Here is a 21,266-nt window from a genome sequence, read left to right as displayed (position 1 = left end):
TTTATATTTCAAATGATTCATCCTTGTTGACCAAATTCAACCTAGACAATAAACATAAGAAAAGAAGCCAATGCAAAATTGTTTAAGAAAACATAATTCATCAATGTTCATGAGCTGACTTTTAGAAATTTCTGAATATTTAAATGGAAGTTTTGGATGCAGCTATTTCATGATGTGTTAAGTAAAATTTTCCTAGCAAGTTTATATTCAAGGAATGCTCAAGCTACTTAGAATGAACACCATCAAGCCACCCAGAAGAACTGATTTATTATAAATAATTGCAAGTTAGCTACAAACCATTTATTCTACGTATTAAAGCAAACTGCTTAAGGATGATGGTGGTAATGAGGAGAAGGAAGAGGTGAGTAACAGTTACTGAACACTTACTATGTGCCACTTCTGCTAAGACCACTCTGCGCATCATCTCATTTAACCTTCTCAACAATCTTATTATCCCCATATTTCAGGTGAGATAAGTGAGGCTTACCAGGGCTAAGCAACTCCCCTAAGGCCGTATAATGAACATGCAGGGCACCTGAGATTTGAATACAAAGAAAAGCTAAAGCCTTAAAATGGATTTATTTTTAAATACTCTAACTGCATATTTATTCTTGTAGACCAGCTTTCCACCCAGCTGACTTAAATCTATTTCATTCTCATTGCTACAAAATCTAGCAAAACTTTATAGATGCTCTAAGAAATATGTATGTGTATACCTATTTAATGTAAGTTTTATATGATAGTAATATGACCTTATCAAACCTCTAAGAATACCAGTTCTTTAGGTAAAAGTTTCCCAACAATGAACACAGCCATTCCTCAGTGTTACCCCTTAGAGCCTCCACTCTATTCTAGACTCAGTTTGGATTACGTGCCCACTATCAAGCAGTCACTCCAATGTGTCTGTTGAATGAAAAAACCCATGGAAGGAGAATTAAGCACATCAGGCATGTAGCCAATACATTCCTTCAACATTTTTTCTCCCTTCACTGTTTAATAATCAACTCTGCTTTGAAATAACGCACAATACAGAATGTAAAATTAGCTGCTTTCCAAACTAGCATGTCAGACATGGGAGTTTACCTGTGTTCCTGGATGACACAGCCAGTCTGCCAGCTCCTACAAGATCATTCTGATTCCCCCAACCGAGATCATTTGCTTCTAAGTCTGTAAACTGACAGCTTTAACCCAAAAGCGTTTCCTAAGTCTTTCCACTCTTGCCAGAAATACAAGCTTATCACTTAGATGATGCTAAGCTTAATTAAGCCCTGGTGCTCAGATTTCTCCTACCCCACAGTCTATTATATACATACATATGTCATGTACGTGTGTGCAGCTATACAACCTGCATCTAAAACTCAATCATCAGCTTGTCCACCAGAGGCCTGCTTTACTAAATCCTCCATAAAATTTGCTGATAGAAGATATAAGGTATTCGTACTAGTGCTTTTGTTGAATAAAATAGAATACTTTGTACTTTTCAGGGGCACTAACCACACTAAAAAAAAATACATACATAAAAGGGACAAACAGAGAGTAGATAGCTCAGATTCTCTGAGTCTTTTTAAAGTAGAATTAATCCATCCATCCTTAATTAGGATAGTTACAATGAAAAAAATGAGAAAAAAGTTATCACTTGATTTTTCTACCCTACGTATGAGGGAGGACGCTTTTTCTTGGTGTGTCAGATGAGAAGAAAACACGTTCAGGTTCATGATTATCTCCACTTCAACTACTAAATATTACTTTTCATTTGGTGATGTAAAATTTCGAATTAAGGTTAAAAGCCTTTAAGCTTAACCACTGATTTTAATCCATGGGAAAACTTAAGATTGCTAGTAAATTTAATTATCTTTTTGTGGTATTAAAAATGACCATAAAGTACCTGGAACAAGGACTCTTCAAAACCCAACATCCAATTTAAAACCTGTTTTTCCCCTTTAACGTGGTTTGCACAAAGAAGTAATCACTCACAGCTATGACAGAAAGTCTGTGAATTATGAGATGTTGTTGTCATTACTTTTGTGAATTACGACTTTTGGTCCTATGTGTTTGATATCAATTATAAGGGCAATTCACATAATATACAGACATATAATAGTGTGCCACGATCTAATGCAATTCATTCTTATCCATGAGGTATTATCACAAAGGGCCAAGCTTTAAGTTCATCCTCAAGGTTAATTCACTCACAGGACATGTTCCCCAACTCCAAGTGCTTAAATGTAGCTCCTATATCCTTATGCAATTAGTATTTCTGCTTTTCCTATTTGATCAAAATTTAGCAAAAGAAATAAATACATATTGGCCAGCCAAAGTAGCTCATGCCTGTAATCTTAGCACTCTGGGAGCCCAACTTCAGAGCCCAGGAGTTAGAGACCAGTCTGAGAAAGAGAGAGGCACTGTCTCTACTTAAAAAAAAAAAATAGAAAAATTAACTGGGCGTCATGGTGGGCATCTGTAGTCCCAGTTACTTGAGAAGCTGAGGCAAGAGGATTTGCTTAAGCCCAAGAGTTTGAGGTCGCTGTGAGCTACAATGATGCCAGGACACTCCATCCAGGGTGATAGAGACTGTCTCAAAAAAAAAAAAAAAAAAACATTAATGTAAAAACAAACCTTATGGGTTTGTAATCTAATACTGTGTGTTGGTATGAGTGTGGCTTCACAAGAACATAAAATAGAAATTCTAATTTATTTAGAAAATATAAAAAAATTATCCTTATATGCTGAATGTCTATGTTTATCTTTTAAGAAAACAGACAATCCTTTCTTCACATTTTAAATATTTCCAACATAAAAAGTTAAAGTATGCTAAAAATTAAAATAGAAGTTTCTATATCACACAAAAAGAAAACAATACATCATAATGAATATATTTGTTTATCTTTCATTTTTTTTTTAATTTAAGTGCATATTTAGGATGGCGATTGTAAGGTTTTTTTAAATGACCTGATCTTAAACAAATTACTTTCATTCATAAATGTTGACTCTGCCATTTCTATTTGTGGGCTTTCCGTAGCAGGTCACTTTAACTTTCTGGGTCTTGTTTTCCTTTCTTGTAAAATGGGAGTGATAATAAGGACCTAACACACGATTTGTCATGCGCATTCGAAAGAGGCAGGGTGCAGCCTGACACATCTTAGGCACTCAATAAATGCACTGAGTCATTAACCTCCCTGATTTTTAAAATCTTTTCTTTTATATGAGTTTGCTAAGCTGATGTCAGTTGCTATTTATTTGCTCATCTTGCAAAAGTATTACATGCAAACAGTCTTTACATATGCATTAAAAAAAAACTGTGCTCTTATTGTAAAATATTATCATTTCTTTTTTTGGAAAATATTATTAATATTATGAAAGATTTGGTGCCAAGACAACAGTTGATTAAAGTAATTTATCTTATAGTACCTCTGGTAATTCGTGAGATTTAGTTAATTAAATACAAAAATTTTCTTGGTCAAAATACATTGATATTAAGTAGATTTCTCATTTATAAAGCCTGAAAAATTTGTTTAAAGGGAAAATGAACATTCAAAAGGAGTGTATTAGCCATCTGTTGTCCTTGCTCTTTCCTCTTTTACTTTTGAAGTTTTTGGTAGGCAATTTCCGCCATGCCAGGCCTTTAAACGAATACACTTGAAGACGCTAAGTTTGTGGTGTAACTTCAAGTATTCAATGGACAATAAAAGCGAGCATCCTGAGTGCTACGTCACAGACTGCACACTCCCAGGCATGCAGTCCAAGGGCACATTCTCCATCTTCAGGAGCATGGGTTTAAATGTAGAGGCCCCTAGAAAAACTCTGCAGGTCTCTCCTTCCTACGAGTATCTCCCCACCTTCCCATCTTTGCTCACACAGAACCACCTTGTTTCTCCTGTGTGGGCCACCAAGCCCCAGAGGGATTTCTTAAACAATGGTTACACTGATATCTCTACCCCGAGAAAAACCACAAGAAACTTTTGGCTTCACTCACAGGACTGAGCCCAGAAATGAGGTGGCACAGCTACCCCAGCAAAAAAGAAGAGACAGCACCCTAACCCGCACTCCCAGACTTCCAGGAAACCATGGCGCTCATCCACAGGACACCTCCCTGGTCCCCTGGACCTGCATGGTTGATGCGAACCACAAAGAGGACTCTGTGCAGCCTCAGCGGCTGCTGTTCCATGTGTGCAACTCACAGTCACACATTCCATGTTCTACCCACTCACTGAGATTTATGGCACAAAATGTATTTGTTTCAGGCATTTTTTTCCCTATTTGTTCTCATTTAAATCCTATGCATCACACCCTTCTCCTAATTTTCAAGACATATTTTTTCTAAGGCAAAAAGATAAACTTTTAAATGGGAAACAACACTGACTAATTCAGTAGAGCTAATTATGTTTTCAGATCTGTTCCAAGTCTCATTTTCACAATATCAAGAGATAATTTACCTGCAAATAAGCCTATACTCCATCACCAATCTGTTACACCAATCTGGTGGTATTTAGCCACTAAATACCCACCAAATACGGAGGTGGTTAAGGACACATAAACTATGTTAAGTATCTAGTAAATAAATTTAAGTAAACTCATAGTATTAATACATAAGAAGTGCTATTGGAAATATGAGTAACTGCCTAAATTTATTAATTCCATCTTTCATTCAACAAACATTTATTGACAAGGTGCTATGTACCAGGGTACTTACTATTTTAGTGCTTGAAATACAAAGAGATAAAAATCATATGTCCACATAGGAATTGCAGAGAGCAAGTGAAATGACCATTTAGCAATATTACAGATGCCCTTACTGCTATATAATATTATGTTCCAAAAGCAGAAATCCATCCAAGCCCAACCGGGAAGGCATTATATAAAAGGGATTCAGAAGGGCTTCATGACAACAGTGATACTCAAGCTGGGTTAAGGGAACTCTTGGAGTTTCACCCGGTATGTGAGAGGGTTGAGAGTCTACAACAGACGGACAAGCACCTGCAAAGCATGAATGACAGACAGCAGGGCGCTCTGCAGAAGCAGTGTTACCACAGCAGCCCGGTCTCCAAGAACCTTAGGTGTCTTGCTAAGGTGTTAAGATTTTGGGTTATAATCAATGGAGTCATTAAACAGTGTTAATGAGGGTGATAAATGGGCTTCTGGAACTCTCAGAGTAAGGGGGGGCAAGAGAATGAAGACATGGAGATGGTGGTGGGAGAAGAAAAATGATCCAAAGAAGAAAAAAGATGGAAGTCTGGAACTAGGTATTCTTTGTGGACACAGAGAAGAGGAAAGCCACTAAGAGATATTTACGAGGCTCACTTTATGAGGACTGGTACCAACTCTGTGTGGCTGTAGCTGGACAGTGGGAAAGCCAGGAGCAATCCTCAGTTTCTAGCCTGCGCTGTTTTGGGATTAATGGCAACACTAGTGATGCCTTTAAGTGATGCTTGAGGTATAAATATAAAAGCAGATGAATTTTAGGAAGAACTATGAGCTTCTGGATTTGGCGGAGGGGGACACGTGAATGTGACACTTAGAAGCCGAGGTTGAGGAGGCAGATTTGACAATCACAGGCATGGAAGGGGTGGCTAAAACCAGAGAGCAGGGGAAGTAAGCCACCCACAGAGAAAACCAAGAAAAGAACATGCTTTTCAGTATTATGCAGCATCGGTTTTACTGTATTTTACTGTCCACATCAAAAATACTCAAATACAAAAAGTATCATATTTAGAAATATTCTATTACCCTATCAACATATGACGAAAGCCGAGCACTAAACACTAAACAAAAGAACTACCTTAATTTACATTTTATTCCCTCATCTTGAAAAGAGAATAAAAGGTAAACAATTTAACATTATATATTTCACTCAGAAGACTATAAAATCCATACTTCTCCTTTTCTTAAAACCTGTTTTCACAAAAACTGTGCAGTAAATAAACCGCAGCTTTAGTAATGTACCATTATCAAAGAGTCCTAATACTGTAAACCCGTGTGTTTTACAGAAGCTAACACTGAAAAGTCAAAAGCAAAGGTCGTGATAACAGTTTAGAGCAAGTGATTTAAAATTCACATAAACCTAGTCCTACTTTCTAGACTGTCAATTGTAAGTTAAAGAATGAGGAAGGCCAAGGGTACAGGAGGAAGTCTCATTTGAGTTTACTAAAAGGCACTTCTGGTTCCTGAATAATACATCTCGTATTTTCTTCTTCATAGCTTGTCTGCACTTTAAAGGATAAATTCCATATCTTTCAGTCAGAACAAATGTTAAACCATTTTATACATCTTATGAGCAGGATCTTTAGTAAGTGGTAAAATGTATACATATTTAGTCTCAGAGTAGAAGTAATTTTCAGCTATTAATATATCTTAATATACCAGAGATGCTGACTTTAGTGAATGAATATAAGTATCATTTTATACTGATGACTTCAGAAAGCTAGACAGAACAACAAACATTCCATTTTATAAGTATGCAATAAAACGGCTGTTTAGTTATGAAAATGTACTTCAATTTATAGCCTTACATCACAGTAGTTCTAAACAATGTCTGAAATTTTAAATAACAAATATGTGATGATATTTTTTCTTTCCTAAAGGAGATGATCTCTTGGTTTAAATTCAGAACAAGTCTGCCCTGTAAGTAATGACATTAGATACCCAGGAAAGCAGTTACTTGACGACATAAGTAATACAGGCAGACAGTGACATCATCTCCCATTTCAAAAGAAAGAAAACAAAAATCTTCCAAAGTTGAAGGAGTTTGAGTGAGAATATGAAGTTCCAGGTGGTGCTTAAGACATATAAGCTTTGGAATCAAGGAGGACTCATATTAATCCCAGATCTATTACTTGGTAAATATGTGAACCGATAAAAGTTACCTCTCAAAGCTTGCTTCTTCACTTGTAATAGCTGGAAAAATACTGGTATCCACTTCAAAGTGACTGTGTAAAAGTCAGGTATGAAGTGTTTGATATGCAGAAGGCTGTTGATTGATACTTTCAGTTTCTCTCATCCTCTCGACTTTGTCTTCTTTCTTTGGCCCTTCTCACCTTCTAACGAACTGTGTATCTGTCATTGTCTGCATCTTCCCATCAGAATGTAGCTCCACAGGACAATTATCTCCCCCCCCCACAGGACAATTATTAATGTTTATTTTTACTCAAGGATGTATCCTGAACAGTGTGTGGCACTGGAGTGCTCCAAAAATGTTTATTGAATGAATGACTGGATGACTGTTAAGAGTACTACAATATATTATTAATATTATTAATGATACATGTCTTACTACTTTTAATTATTGTGCAGTCTTTCCATGTTAAATCATGCCATGGACTTTTCTACCCGCAAAGTCAAATAGATGTCTTGTGACACTGGGGCCATCAATCATATAAGTTCTTCAGGGAAGAATGACATTAATTTATTCGTTTGTAAAATGAGAAAGTAAGATAAATTAGCCTCTAAGTTCCCACCTACAAAAAAACTTTGATTCTACAATCCAAGAAAACACAGGCTCGGCACCTGTAGCTCAGTGGTTAGGGCGCCAGCCACAAACACCAGGCCTGGGGGGTTCCAACCCAGGCTGAGCCTGCTAAACAACAATGACAACAACAACAACAAAAATAGCAAGGCCTTGTGGTGGGCACCTGTAGTCCCAGCTACCTGGGAGGCTGAGACAAAAGAATCACTTAAACCCAAGAGTTAGAGGTTGCTGTGAGCTGTGGTGGCACGGGACTCTACCAAGAGAGTGACACAGTGGGACTCTGTCCATCCCCCCATAAAAAGAGAAAACACAAAGGCACATCTATAGAAAATCAAACATCAATTTATCATAAAATATAATGTCCTTACAGAAATTTAAAACTTTAAACTACTAAAATGCAAAACTGCAAAAAATTGAACTCAAAATATATGTGCATAGAATGCAACTGGGGGAGGGTTGAGGAGGGAACGCAGCACACGCAGGCTCCATCAGCACTAAATAAACAGCAGCAGCAAAGTGCATTCATTCTGAGCATCTATTTATCAGTAATAGGAAGAGATGTATTTGCCCCTGAATTGGTAATTAAAATGTTGGTAATTACAATTTTATAAAAGAATACATCAAAAAGTAAAATAAATATAGTCAGTGTATCCACTTCAATCTACGGATCATTGCTGCTTTTGTTCTAAGCAGTTGAATCTGTCAACAGTGCTGCCGATCTTGAATCAGACTGTCCTTTTTGACAGTGTCAGCGACTCTTGACCATTTATTACTGTTAATATGGTCAGTTTGCATCCCTGTTACCTTGAACAAGAGGTACAATACCAAAGACAAAGAGGGACTTTCTTAAAGGCAAACACACAGGTTTGTGTGTGAAACCCTTTCAGAATTTGTTTCAGCCTGAAATTAGGGGTAGGTTGTTTTGAAATGTAACACAGAGAGAGAATGCATCCTTTTAGCCTCAATCAGAATTCCATCCTTTACCATGATGAAAGATACATAAAGGAAAACTGAGTCACATAAAGGGTCTATCTTTAAAAAATTAGATTATGATTCATCAAAAATATTTTCTATCTATGTTGGGCTTTGTTTTTTTTTTGAAATTTACTCCATTAATGTTAGGACCTATTAATGTCATAAGGAAAATAAAAATACATTATTTATAAATATTGGTTATGTATCTATATAGCATTTAAGTTCATAATTCTAAAGTATACATACAAAAGCACATATACAGAGCAATATTCTTGTGACAATGAAATTGTAATCTAGAGACAATCTTAATACTATTATTTTTTTAAAAAATTATTGCTGTTGAATAGATATACAGAGTATTATGAAATATATAGCATTTAAATGTACAGTCTTATAAACCTGAAATAATTCCATTAAAGAATAAAATACATTCCTAAGCATACACTGTCCAACATAAAAAATGTGGAATAGGTTTCAATATTTTCTTATATTAAAAACAGTATTAACCCACCAAAATGGCTAATATAGCTATGACATGAATTTAAAACATGTGGTTAAAAGAAAAAAATTGATGAACGTTAAGATAGAATGCTAAGTAAAATGGAGTATGTGTGTTGACCAAGCCATGTTGGCATTACTTTGTGAAGCCGATCAATAAATATTAGCTTTAAAAAGAGACATAGAGAAAGAAGCTGCAGCCTACTTTTTAAATGACGGGGTGAAGGTTTAAATTGTCTCAATCAAGACCCGATTTTTTTCCTCCTAGTTTTTCCAGCTGTTCTCTTCCAGTTAGGACTCTTCATTTCACATAAATTTAATTAGTTCCAATTGATCATCACCAACACTTACACAGCTTTATCCATGCTTCTTTACTTTTATAAAGCAAACACTAACAAAGGCTGCTAGATTCAGATTCAAGTCTCATAAGACAGCCTTCCGACCTGGTTCACTTGCACCCAAAAGAAAAATTCTGAAAATGTTTATTCTGTCTCAGTGAAAGCACTAAATCATACCTCAGGTTTGAATTTATGTATCTTGCTCAGATTGTTTCTAAGAATAAAGTGTCAGATTACTTACAATAATAAAATTAGTACAACTATGCACATTAGCCTTTTTATAGCTTCTACATAAGAATTCACTCAAAATACAGGCAAATATCTATCATAATATAATTTCTATTTATTTTACAAAGAGATATTAGAATAATACCTTTAAAGTAACCGAGACAATTATCTGAATGGCCAACCTGGCCAGATTTGCTTTTTGTAGTACTGGTACTCAACAATGCTGGTTACCCCAAAATAAGATTAGTATGCTTTAAACAGGTTTCTGTCAATGCATCTACCATATTTTTCATAATGCTATTTATACAGGATTCTAGTCAATAAAAAGAAATACGGTTTTCTTCTAAACCCTCACAAAAATCTATAACACAGCTTAATCAAGTCACACCATCTAAAGGTACCTTGAACCATCTACAGACTCCAGCATGCTAGTTGCTTTGACAACATGTTAAGGAAGCCTTTTTTAGTTATTTAAATCCTGTGGATATTGAACATTCTTGCCTCTAGTACCCATGGCATAAAATAAATAAACTAATAAATGCCATTTGTCACATGTTAAACCAAACTTTTTACAGATTAAAATGTAATATAAGTAACATCAATTGACTCTCCAAATTAGGTTTGCATTTTTAAGTTTCTTGATTTTGTTAACAATAAAATAAAAAACATCACATGCTATAATGACTTTTGTAGTGAATAATTCAAAACTTCAATGTACTGATTTAAAATGCTTTCTTAAAGTGTGTATCACACTTTATGGGGGCAAGACATGATTGCAAGAGGGACTTTACCTAACAATTGCAATCAGTGTAACCTGGCTTATTGTACCCTCAATGAATCCCTAACAATAAAAAATAAATAAATAAATAAATAAATAAAATGCTTTCTTGTCTCCTCAAAACTTCAGCTTTTATCCCAGGATGCATATTGAGTTATTTCACTATTGCAAAGACAAATTACTTTTTCTTATAAATTAAACGACTACTTTTATAGACTACAACACTTTTAAAGTTTACAGGGAATTTAAAATATAACAAGACATTCCTATAACAGTATAAAAAAGTAATTAAAACTGAATAAAACAAGAACTAGTTTAAACATCTGCAAATAAAATAGATTTCCTTTAGTAGCTACTGAAACAAATTCCATTATCTATAAAGTGCCCAAGGACTTTCAGAAAAGTTGGAAGTCCCTGAAATTGTTTATACCTAAGTTCAATGATATTTTTCATCAATGAGCTTATAAACAAAAAAGGATTAAAAAGTAACAAGGAACAGCCACCACCATCACCTCACTTTTACTAAAAACCAAATGCTACCCAATTCTGGCAATATTTAGTTTTAAGCAAGGGGCTATAGGTTTTTAAATGTAGGCTAGGTACATTTTCAGGAGAGCGATCATTAGGCTTTCTGAACATCTTCCTAGTGAAAACAATTTACAGACATTCAAGAGGTAACAGTATAGAACCTACCATACAAAGCTTTAAAAGAAAGTAAGTAATAACAATTCCCATCTACCTTTAATGCTTTTTCCTCCATTTAATCTTTGTTGAAAATTTTACTGGTATTTTCTAGGCATGATTCTTTTTAAATTATTGATCACTATTAAGTTAGTATATTTTGCTTCATAATAATTGTAGACTTTATATAGTCATATAGTCAGATTTTAAATTGTAACCATCCACAGCAAAAACAAAATTCTATCAACCTTAATACCAATAATAATATTTATACTTGGTTGTTGTTATCCTCTGTGCATTCAAAGATGTTGAGCTGAATGCATTTGCAGATCCAGTATTTGAAACTGGTTTGAAAATATAAAAAATTTATCACTGGTTATGTGATCAATTATAGAGATAAGAATGTTCACTATCCAAACAAGGTCAGCAAGTTTAAGAAGCACCATTCATTTCTATAGTATAGGTAGAAAGAGCATCTGTAAGTTTCCTTAGGCTGTATTGTATATATTGCTATTATAAATTCAGTATTCTTAAGTTTATCTTATAACTGAAAAATCTTTCATAACCTAATGCATATATTCCTCTACATAATCCAAGGCTTTAGAAATGATCCTCTGAATTAAAAGGTCTCCAGAAAACAAGTGCACAGCTAGCAGGTTCACACTTACAGCTATAATTAGCAAACCTGGACCAAATAAACACTTCCACTTCCTTCATCGTCTCAAAAGGGACGCTAAAGAGTCTCATAGAACTGAACACACTATCAATACAAGTTTCTACCCTTTCCATCAAAATACTTAGTCCCACTACAAAAAACCTAGAAAACATTTTGCAATGTTGAACAAAGCTCCGTCCAGATTATGTTGAAGATGCTCACACTTACCGGTGGTGATGTCATCGTCAACAAGGTCATGCTCTTCCTCCTGGACTTTGGCTTCAGGCCCTGAGGCCTCTGAAGTAGTGGTGATAGTCTGCATGGCTTCTGCTGTGACTCCAGCTAAAACAAGTGGGAATTGCAGATTTCATTTTAAAAAGCGAAAACTAAGGTAAACCAAAATTTTTAAAGTTTTTAATTTACTTACCAAATATAAATATATACATATATTCATCAAAATTAGTAAGAGGCACAAACAAATGAATCAAGCATCCATTTTTATGTATATATGTACATTGCTATCTACTACATCTACTTCTCTCCAAGACCTGGGAAAAACAGAAACAGGATGCCCAACTAAATTACATTTTTACTTGATTCCTTTTCATGTTTTCTTTTTTTTTTTTTGCTATAGTTACTTCAGCTGATTTACAATTATGCTATAAAAGGGGAAAAAAATCTAGAAAGTGAAAGACTATTTTAAAACTTTAATATAAGTTTTATTTATACCTTGGGGATTGGGAGGAGGTTAATGACAAAAGATGAGCTAAGAGACCTGAAATGCACTGCCTAAAAAGAGACATCAGCTACCTCCAGGAAGAAATTAGGATGGGGCGAGATAATTACCACACCAGAAGAACTCAAACTGAAAGGGCCAGGCAAAGCAGTCTGGAGGCCAAAACGTCCTATTGTGTAAATCATTTGAGAATTTTTCAGTTCACACAAATGTCTTTTTCTTACACACCTATCTTTCCATTTTTCACTATATTTTTTTTTATTAATTTGTATCTACCACATTATTCCTAATTTGGCAATCAATAGTAGGGTATATCGGTATTTTTATAGGGTTATCAAAAGGAATTGCTCAATCATGGCAACAACAAATCTCACCATTAGAATTTACTTTAGGAATGAAACTTTCTAATCAAATCTTTTTTTTTTCTTTTTTTTTTTTTATTATTGGGGATTCATTGAGGGTACAATAAGCCAGGTTACACTGATTGCAATTGTTAGGTAAAGTCCCTCTTGCAATCATGTCTTGCCCCCATAAAGTGTGACACACACCAAGGCCCCGCCCACCTCCCTCCTTCCCTCTTTCTGTTTCCCCCCCATAACCATAATTGTCATTAATTGTCCTCATATCAAAATTGAGTACATAGGATTCATGCTTCTCCATTCTTGTGATGCTTTACTAAGAATAATGTCTTCCACGTCCATCCAGGTTAATACGAAGGATGTGAAGTCTCCATTTTTTTTAATGGCTGAATAGTATTCCATGGTATACATATACCACAGCTTCTTAATCCATTCCTGGGTTGGTGGGCATTTAGGCTGTTTCCACATTTTGGCGATTGTAAATTGAGCTGCAATAAACAGTCTAGTACAAGTGTCCTTATGATAAAAGGATTTCTTTCCTTCTGGGTAGATGCCCAGTAATGGGATTGCAGGATCAAATGGGAGGTCTAGCTTGAGTGCTTTGAGGTTTCTCCATACTTCCTTCCAGAAAGGTTGTATTAGTTTGCAGTCCCACCAGCAGTGTAAAAGTGTTCCCTTCTCTCCACATCCACGCCAGCATCTGCAGTTTTGAGATTTTGTGATGTGGGCCATTCTCACTGGGGTTAGATGATATCTCAGGGTTGTTTTGATTTGCATTTCTCTAATAGATAGAGATGATGAACATTTTTTCATGTGTTTGTTAGCCATTCGTCTGTCGTCTTTAGAGAAAGTTCTATTCATGTCTCTTGCCCATTGATATAAGGGATTGTTGGCTTTTTTCATGTGGATTAATTTGAGTTCTCTATAGATCCTAGTTATCAAGATTTTGTCTGATTGAAAATATGCAAATATCCTTTCCCATTGTGTAGGTTGTCTCTTTGCTTTGGTTATTGTCTCCTTAGCTGTACAGAAGCTTTTCAGTTTAATGAAGTCCCATTTGTTTATTTTTGTTATTGTTGCAATTGCCATGGCAGTCTTCTTCATGAAGTCTTTCCCCAGGCCAATATCTTCCAGTGTTTTTCCTATGCTTTCTTGGAGGATTTTTATTGTTTCATGCCTTAAATTTAAGTCCTTTATCCATCTTGAATCAATTTTTGTGAGTGGGGAAAGGTGTGGGTCCAGTTTCAGTCTTTTACATGTAGACATCCAGTTCTCCCAACACCATTTATTGAATAGGGAGTCTTTCCCCCAAGGTATGTTCTTGTTTGGTTTATCAAAGATTAGGTGGTTGTAAAATGTTAGTTTCATTTCTTGGTTTTCAATTCGATTCCAAGTGTCTATGTCTCTGTTTTTGTGCCAGTACCATGCCGTCTTGAGCACTATGGCTTTGTAGTACAGACTAAAATCTGGTACGCTGATGCCCCCAGCTTTATTTTTGTTATAGAGAACTGCCTTAGCTATCTAATCAAATCTTAATAAGTACTTCAACAACTGCCTATATGAGATCCATCCAAATACTTTAAAGACCAAAGACTATAAACAGTAAGGACTTCTTTTCTTCTAAGGTATGTTAGTTTAAACATTTCAATGTGAAATTCACCTTGCTATCTCAGGTTTACCAAAAAAGGAAAAATCATAGTCGCTGATCACCATGAAAGATCCAGAAATGGACCTACCAGGAGACAGTTTGAGCCCTAATGACCTCTATTTGGGGTCATTTCGTATGCCATTTTGGCACCACCATTTGTTCAGAGTTGCTCTTAAACAAATAACAATGCTAAAGAATAACGCTTCATAAAAAAAAAAAAAGAACGACCCTTCATGAATGGAAAAGGACAAAGGCTCCTCTTTGCAGAAGAATGTTTATTGTGGGATTTATAAGAAAAATTGTAACATAAAGGAGGGGACTTACTGAAAATAGTATTAAGTTAATTAATTAAAGACAGCTATCAGTAAAATAATTACCAGGAGTAGGTAAGAAGGTAAACATCATTATTTCTAAATAGAGATACTGCACAAATACAAAATTAAAAATTATTGTGTATTATCAAATCAAAATATAAATCTTGGAAATCTCCCATTCTCATTTCTTGCTTAAAATTTGGTAATTTTGAAAATGATAGAAAAAATAGGGAAAAAATATTAAGAAACAGGTTGGATAGTAACTATCATTATTAGTATTTTCCTTTTCTGTAAAATAATTCAATAAAAATAAAGCTGGAATTTATGTATTACCTAGTTTATGAATCCATTTACATTTATCTCATTTAATCAGAGAGACTAAGTAATTGCTTGACATAACACAGCTACTAAATTCAGGAACCAGGATTGAGATCTAGGTCTTCTGATTTCAAACTCTGGTATTAATTTACCACCAAGTAAATCCTTTCCAGGGACTAAGTTCCTGGGACCAGGGTGGGATGTATCACAGAACATTACAGCATAACCATGAGAAATCATGGAATCACACAATCTTGATTATAAACACTACCAAGCCCTCCATTGAGCTCTTTTTGGGATAGCTTAACGAGCAAACATGAACATCTCAAAGTAACTGAGGTTGAAAAACCCATAAATTATGCTAAAGCCAGTCCTTTGACAGATCCTTTCCAAAACAAAGTAAAAATTATGAAATGCTTAAAAGAAAAAATAAAATACAAAAAAAGAAAGCTACACACCAATGTCTCTCATATAGTCTCAAAAATTCATAACAAAATAGAATTCAGCAACATACAAAAAGACTTAATCACCATGACCAAGTGGGGCTTATTCCAGGGATGCAAGGCGTCTAGTTTTCCAAAATCAGTAAGTAGATTCCAAAACATTAACAGGCTAAAGAAGAAAATTCTCACTAAAGATCTATAGCTGGGTAGTGCCTGTGGCTCTGGGTATGTGGGTAAGGTGGGTAAGTGGGTAGGGCACCAGCCCCATATACCGAGGTTGACAGGTTTGAACCTGGCCCCAGCCAAGCTGCAACAAAGAAATTGCAACAAAAAATAGCTGAGCATTGTGGCGGGCACCTGTAGTCCCAGCTACTTGGGAGGCTGAGGCAAGAGAATTGCCTAAGCCCAGGAGTTGGAGATTGCTGTGAGCTATGATGCCATAGCACTCTACCGAGGGCAATAAAATGAGACTCTGTCTCTAAAAAAAAAAAAAAAAAAAAAAAATCTACAGCTAACATCGTATTTAACGATGAAAATCTGAATGCTTTTACTCTACAATGAGGAATAACGCAAAGATGTTCGCACTCACCACCCTCACTTAACATAATACTGGAAGTTCTCCTTATGAGTTTTAGCTAATGCAACAAAACAACAGAAGGAAATAAACACATAACAGTCTGGACAGGATGACATAATTGTCCCTGGGTGATTGTTAATTAGGAGACAACTTGATTGGATTAGGGGACATCTCAATAGCTGATAAAGAATTCTTTCCAGGTATGTTTGTGCGGGTGTCTCCTAAGGAGACAGGACTATACATTGGTGGACTGAGGGGGGAAGATCTGTTCTCCATGTGGGCGGGCACCGTCCAATGGGTTGAGAACCCAGATGGAACAAAGTCAGAGCAAAGGTGAATTTCTTCTCTCTCCCAGAGCTCGGACATCATCCTTCTCCTGCCCTTGGACATTAGCACTCCGTTCTCCAGAGTTTGCACTCCAGGCCTTGCACTCAGTGGCCCCCAGGTTCTTAGGCCTTCAGCCTCAGACTGAGGGTCAAACCACTGGCTTCTCTAGTTTGAAGACTTCAGACTTGGACTGGACCCTGCCACTGACTTCCACGGGTCTCCACTTGTAGATGGCTTGTCATGAGACTTTTTAGCCTCCATGTAAACCAGTCCCCCTAATTCCATTTCATCCATCTATCCATCTATCCATTTATTATTTATTATAGTGATTCTGTTTCTATCTATCTACCTACCTAGCTATTGACCTACCTACTATCTACCCTGTTGTGTTGGTTCTGTTTCTCCTGAGAACCCTAATACACCCTCTTTGAGAATAAAATGATTGTCTACTTGTAAAATCCTGACATATCACCAAAAGCCTCCAAAATACTTGTTCATGGATTAGAAGATTCAACATACAAAAGATATCAATTCTCCAAAAATTGCTATGTAGGGTTAATGCAATTCCAATCAAAATATTAGCAAGATTTTTTGAAAATATAAATAAAATTATTCTAATTTACAAAAAAGATCAAGGAAATAGAATCGAACCATTTCAAAAAAAGAATAAAGCAGGAAAAAATATCAGTCTACCCCACCTCAAAACTTATTACATAAAGTATTTAAAGCTACATGGCTTTGGCAGAGTAATAAACGCGTAGGTCAACACAGCAGAATAGAGACTGAGAAACAGACGCACACCAACACGCCCGGTGATTTTAGAGAGAGATGCAAAATCGATTCAACAGAAGAAAGACGATCTCTTCAAAACATGGGCTGGAGCAACTGGATATCCACAAGCAAAAAATGAACCTGTGGGTCATGCCTCATCAACAAAGTTAACTCAGAATGGATCGTGGACTTCAATGTAAAACACAAAAAACATGAAATTTTAGAAAAAATTTTAGAAGAAAATCTTTGATACCTAAAGTTAGAATTGCCACCAAAAGCATAATTCTTAAAATGAAAAACTTGCAAAATAGACTTCATTAACATTTAAAAACTTTTGCTCTCCTAAGACCCTATCAAAAGATGAAAAAATAAGCTCCAGACTAGGAGAAAAGATAAACAGATCACATATCCAACAAAGGGCTAGTAACTAGGCTATATAAGGAGCTTCCAAAACTCAATAGTAAACAATCTGGCAATTCCTACAAAAAGTGAAACATGACCCAGCAGTTTCACTAGTAGGAATAAAAACCTGTATCCCCACAAAAACCTGTACATGAATGTTCACAGCAGCATTATTCATAAAAGCCAGAAAGTGGAAACAAGCCAGCATCCATCGAATGATAAATAAACTGTGATATATTCACACAATGGAATACTATATAGCAAATACAAGGAAATGAAGATCTAATACATGCTATTTACACATGCTATTAATACAGATTAACTGAATACAGATTAATTAATACAGATTTCCATTCACTGAAACATTACGCTAAGCAAAAGACGTCAGTTACAAAAGTTAACTTATCGTATGATTCCATTCACATGAAAAGTCTAGAAGAGGCAAATCTATGAAGGCAGAAAGTAGATGAGATTAGCCTTGGGAGAGAGGGACGGAGGGAGTAGGGAGTGATGCTAATGGGATCTGGGGGGTTCATTCTGGGGTGATGAAAATGTTCTGAATTTGATTGTGGTGATGGTTGTACAACTCTTAAAATAAGTCAAGAACTTCTGAATTATGCATCTTCAAGGGTGATTTTAATGGCAAATGAATTATACATCAGCAAAGCTGCTTTTTAAAAGGTTTGCTTTCCTGACGTTCCAGAACCACCAAGCATCTGTGGTATGTCTGTGTACCCTCCTGGTACTTTCTCTGCCATACAGCTGAAGAGAGAGGGAAGAAAGAGGCCACAGGAAGCAGAAAGAGGGACGGAGGGAGGGGGTGGGGCCTTGGTGTGTGTCACACTTTATGGGGGCAAGACATGATTGCAAGAGGGACTTTACCTAACAATTGCAATCAGTGTAACCTGGCTTATTGTACCCTCAATGAATCCCCAACAATAAAAAAAAAAAAAAAAGAAGCCACAGGAAACACTTACACAATAAGAAAGCAAGGCTCCGTCCTATAGCTCAGTGGCTAGGGTGCCAGCCACATACACCAGAGGTGGTGGGTTTAAACCCAGCCCTGGGCCTGCCAAACAACAATGACAACTACAATAACAAAATAGCCTGGCATTGTGGCCAGCTACTCCGGAGGCTAAGGCAAGAGAATCACTTGAGCCCAGGAGTTTTGAGGTTGCTGTGAGCAGTGATGCCACAGCACTCTACCCAGGACGACACAGTTAGACTCTGTCTCAAAAAAGAACAACAAAAAAAAAAGAAAGCAAAATTGCCTCTCAATATTTTCTTGTTTCAAGAAGGCCTGATGTTTCATGTTTTGATTTAAAAAAAAGATTAAACTACATTCTCAATTTTTACAATATTTGTAATTACATTAATCCTCAGTCAAAATGTCAGTATTGGGGCTAGGCGCGGTGGCTCACTCCTCTAATTCCAGCATTTGGTAGGCCGAGGCAGACGGATTGCCTGAGCTCATAGGTTCAAAACAAGCCTGAGCCAGAGCGAGACCCTGTCTCTAAAAATAGCCAGTGTTACAGCAGGCACCTGTAGTCCCTGCACAGCACTCTACCAAGGGCAACAAGGTGAGACTGTGTCTCGAAAATGAATAAATAAATAATAAAAAAATCTCAGTATTATTTTGTTAAAATCAACAAAAGGCGATCGATTTGTTTACTTCAAAATTACATACATTTCACTTTTTAAAGATCAGTGAAATATCCTAATTCCCATAAGACTGGCACTGTGATGGTAACAAACTACTTAGTTTGCTTAACCTTTTCTGGGAGATAGTAAAGGAAAAGAGATCCCGAGAATGGGCAAAACAAATCACTACACTCAACTTCCAAATCCAAATGACAGTGCTCATTTAAAACTAACTTTAACTGTTTAAGGAAATGATAGATGCTGTTCCTTTTGAACTTCTCAATCATGTAGTTATGGTAAAAGATTATTAAAAGCCATTATTTAATATCCCTAAGCATAGTAATCATTATCTATAAAAGAAGATATAACATTTAAAAACCTTCTGAACCATAGTTTGGTTATTTCTAATCACCACAGTATTAGTCAGTACCTAGACTTTCTGCAAAAGGCAAAACAAAAAACAAATCGCTGGTTGCCAGGGGACAGGTGTGTCATAAAAAGATTGACTATGAAGAGGTAGAGCAAATTTTTTAGAATACTGAAAGTAATCTGTGTCATAATTGTGGGAGTGGATATATAACTATTCACATTTGTTCAAAACTCCCAGAACTATACCTTTTAAAAGTATGAATTTTACGTACATCAATTATACCTTAATAAACTTAACTTTTAAAAAGATACAATGGAAGGTACTACATCACTGTCACAAAAGAGAATGGAAGATTATGCCAGAATACAATGCTATTTTCAAAGAAACACAGAGACCAGAAACAGTGTTTTACTTTCTTCCTGATACAAAAAGCCTAAGCTTTTTGCAGCATAAAAATCACTTCCTCGCTATCTAACATCAAAGAAGATGAAATATTTCTTAGATATATGAAAAAGAGTCGAATTAGAAAATGCTTATATGGAAATGTCAGTTTGTTAATAATCAATGTTACAAATGTTGTCAATTAATTATATGGTGATACTTTGGTATTTCTTATGTACTCAACGTAAATAAATAAATTTATTTGTCAAATTATACCATACATTCTAAGAAGACTTTCTGGGCATCTCTAAAATATTTGGCAGTGATGGATATCTCATAAAGGTTCCATAAATACACCTTGAATAGGACTGAATACCTTCTCTTCCATGGTACAGATTGTGTTATTTAAATGTACTAGAGAACAACAGTAAGGGTGTTTTAGGGAAAAGATACAATAAAAAGATATAAGAAAGAGATGAAGAGAGTAAAGAGATAACCATAAATTAACGGAAAGATGTGAAACTTTAAACAACAGGCAGTGAATCCCCAAATCCAGATTGCACAGAATAAAGAAGTGTATGTCCATTATACCAGACAATAGTTCTGTGTGAGTTCTACACTGCAAATCAAGGGCCAATTAAGAAAAGTGGAATGGAGGAGAACACTGTAGTAAAAGGGAAGAGGGGGGGTTGTGGCCAGCAGCAGAAGTGAGACTTAAAGGACAGGAGAACCCGACTCTGAGATTTTCACGGCTCCCTCTTCATCCTGAGAGCTCTACAGAAATAAAACTCCCCATGCGCATGAATACTTTTTAATCACTTTAGAAAAGTTTGTTAAATATAAATAGGGAAATACAGTCTTCAAAATCAATGGAATGAAACTATATTCACCTGTCTCCAGCAGTAGAATCAGATATATTATTCCAAAATTTACCTTTCATCAGCTTATAAATGACCTTTATAAATTTTTTCCCAATTGGCTAACTATATCCGAGTAATAATAAATAGTATTAGCTTAGAAACTATAATGTCATGGGATTAACTTGAAAACCAAGAATAAAATACTAAATTTTAGTATAGTAATATTTAAAATACAGCACTTTGTCCAGTATTGGAATTTTAAACCCACTGCAGTTCATTATAATTTTATTGTTTTAGTGAAGATTAGGTGTAAGTAATAAACAATATTGTTAGGATGAAGAACGAAGAAGGATATTTATAAACATTAAGCAAAATTATATTTCTCATTCCCATGGTAACATAGATTTCCACTGAAATTGAAAAATAGAACCAAAAGAATAGAAGATACTTATATTTTATCCGTTTCTCACAACTGTGATCTTCCAGTGGTCCAATTAAAATATA

General features: G+C 35.6%; 1 protein-coding gene across 4 annotated transcripts in view; it reads right to left on the bottom strand.

Moving 5' to 3' along the window:
* WDR7 (WD repeat domain 7) overlaps positions 1-21,266 on the bottom strand; it is a 401,067-nt gene that overhangs the window by 192,583 nt on the left and 187,218 nt on the right. For all 4 annotated transcript variants that reach the window (XM_053571628.1, XM_053571626.1, XM_053571629.1 and 1 more), the window contains one exon: positions 11,844-11,957. In XM_053571628.1, the coding sequence (XP_053427603.1) occupies positions 11,844-11,957 (114 nt within the window). The remainder of the gene's footprint in view (positions 1-11,843; positions 11,958-21,266) is intronic.

Source organism: Nycticebus coucang, chromosome 19 (genome assembly GCF_027406575.1).
Source record: "Nycticebus coucang isolate mNycCou1 chromosome 19, mNycCou1.pri, whole genome shotgun sequence".
Lineage (NCBI taxonomy): Eukaryota > Metazoa > Chordata > Mammalia > Primates > Lorisidae > Nycticebus > Nycticebus coucang.
Note: the sequence above shows the minus strand (reverse complement) of the source record. Positions and strands in the feature narration are given on the sequence as shown.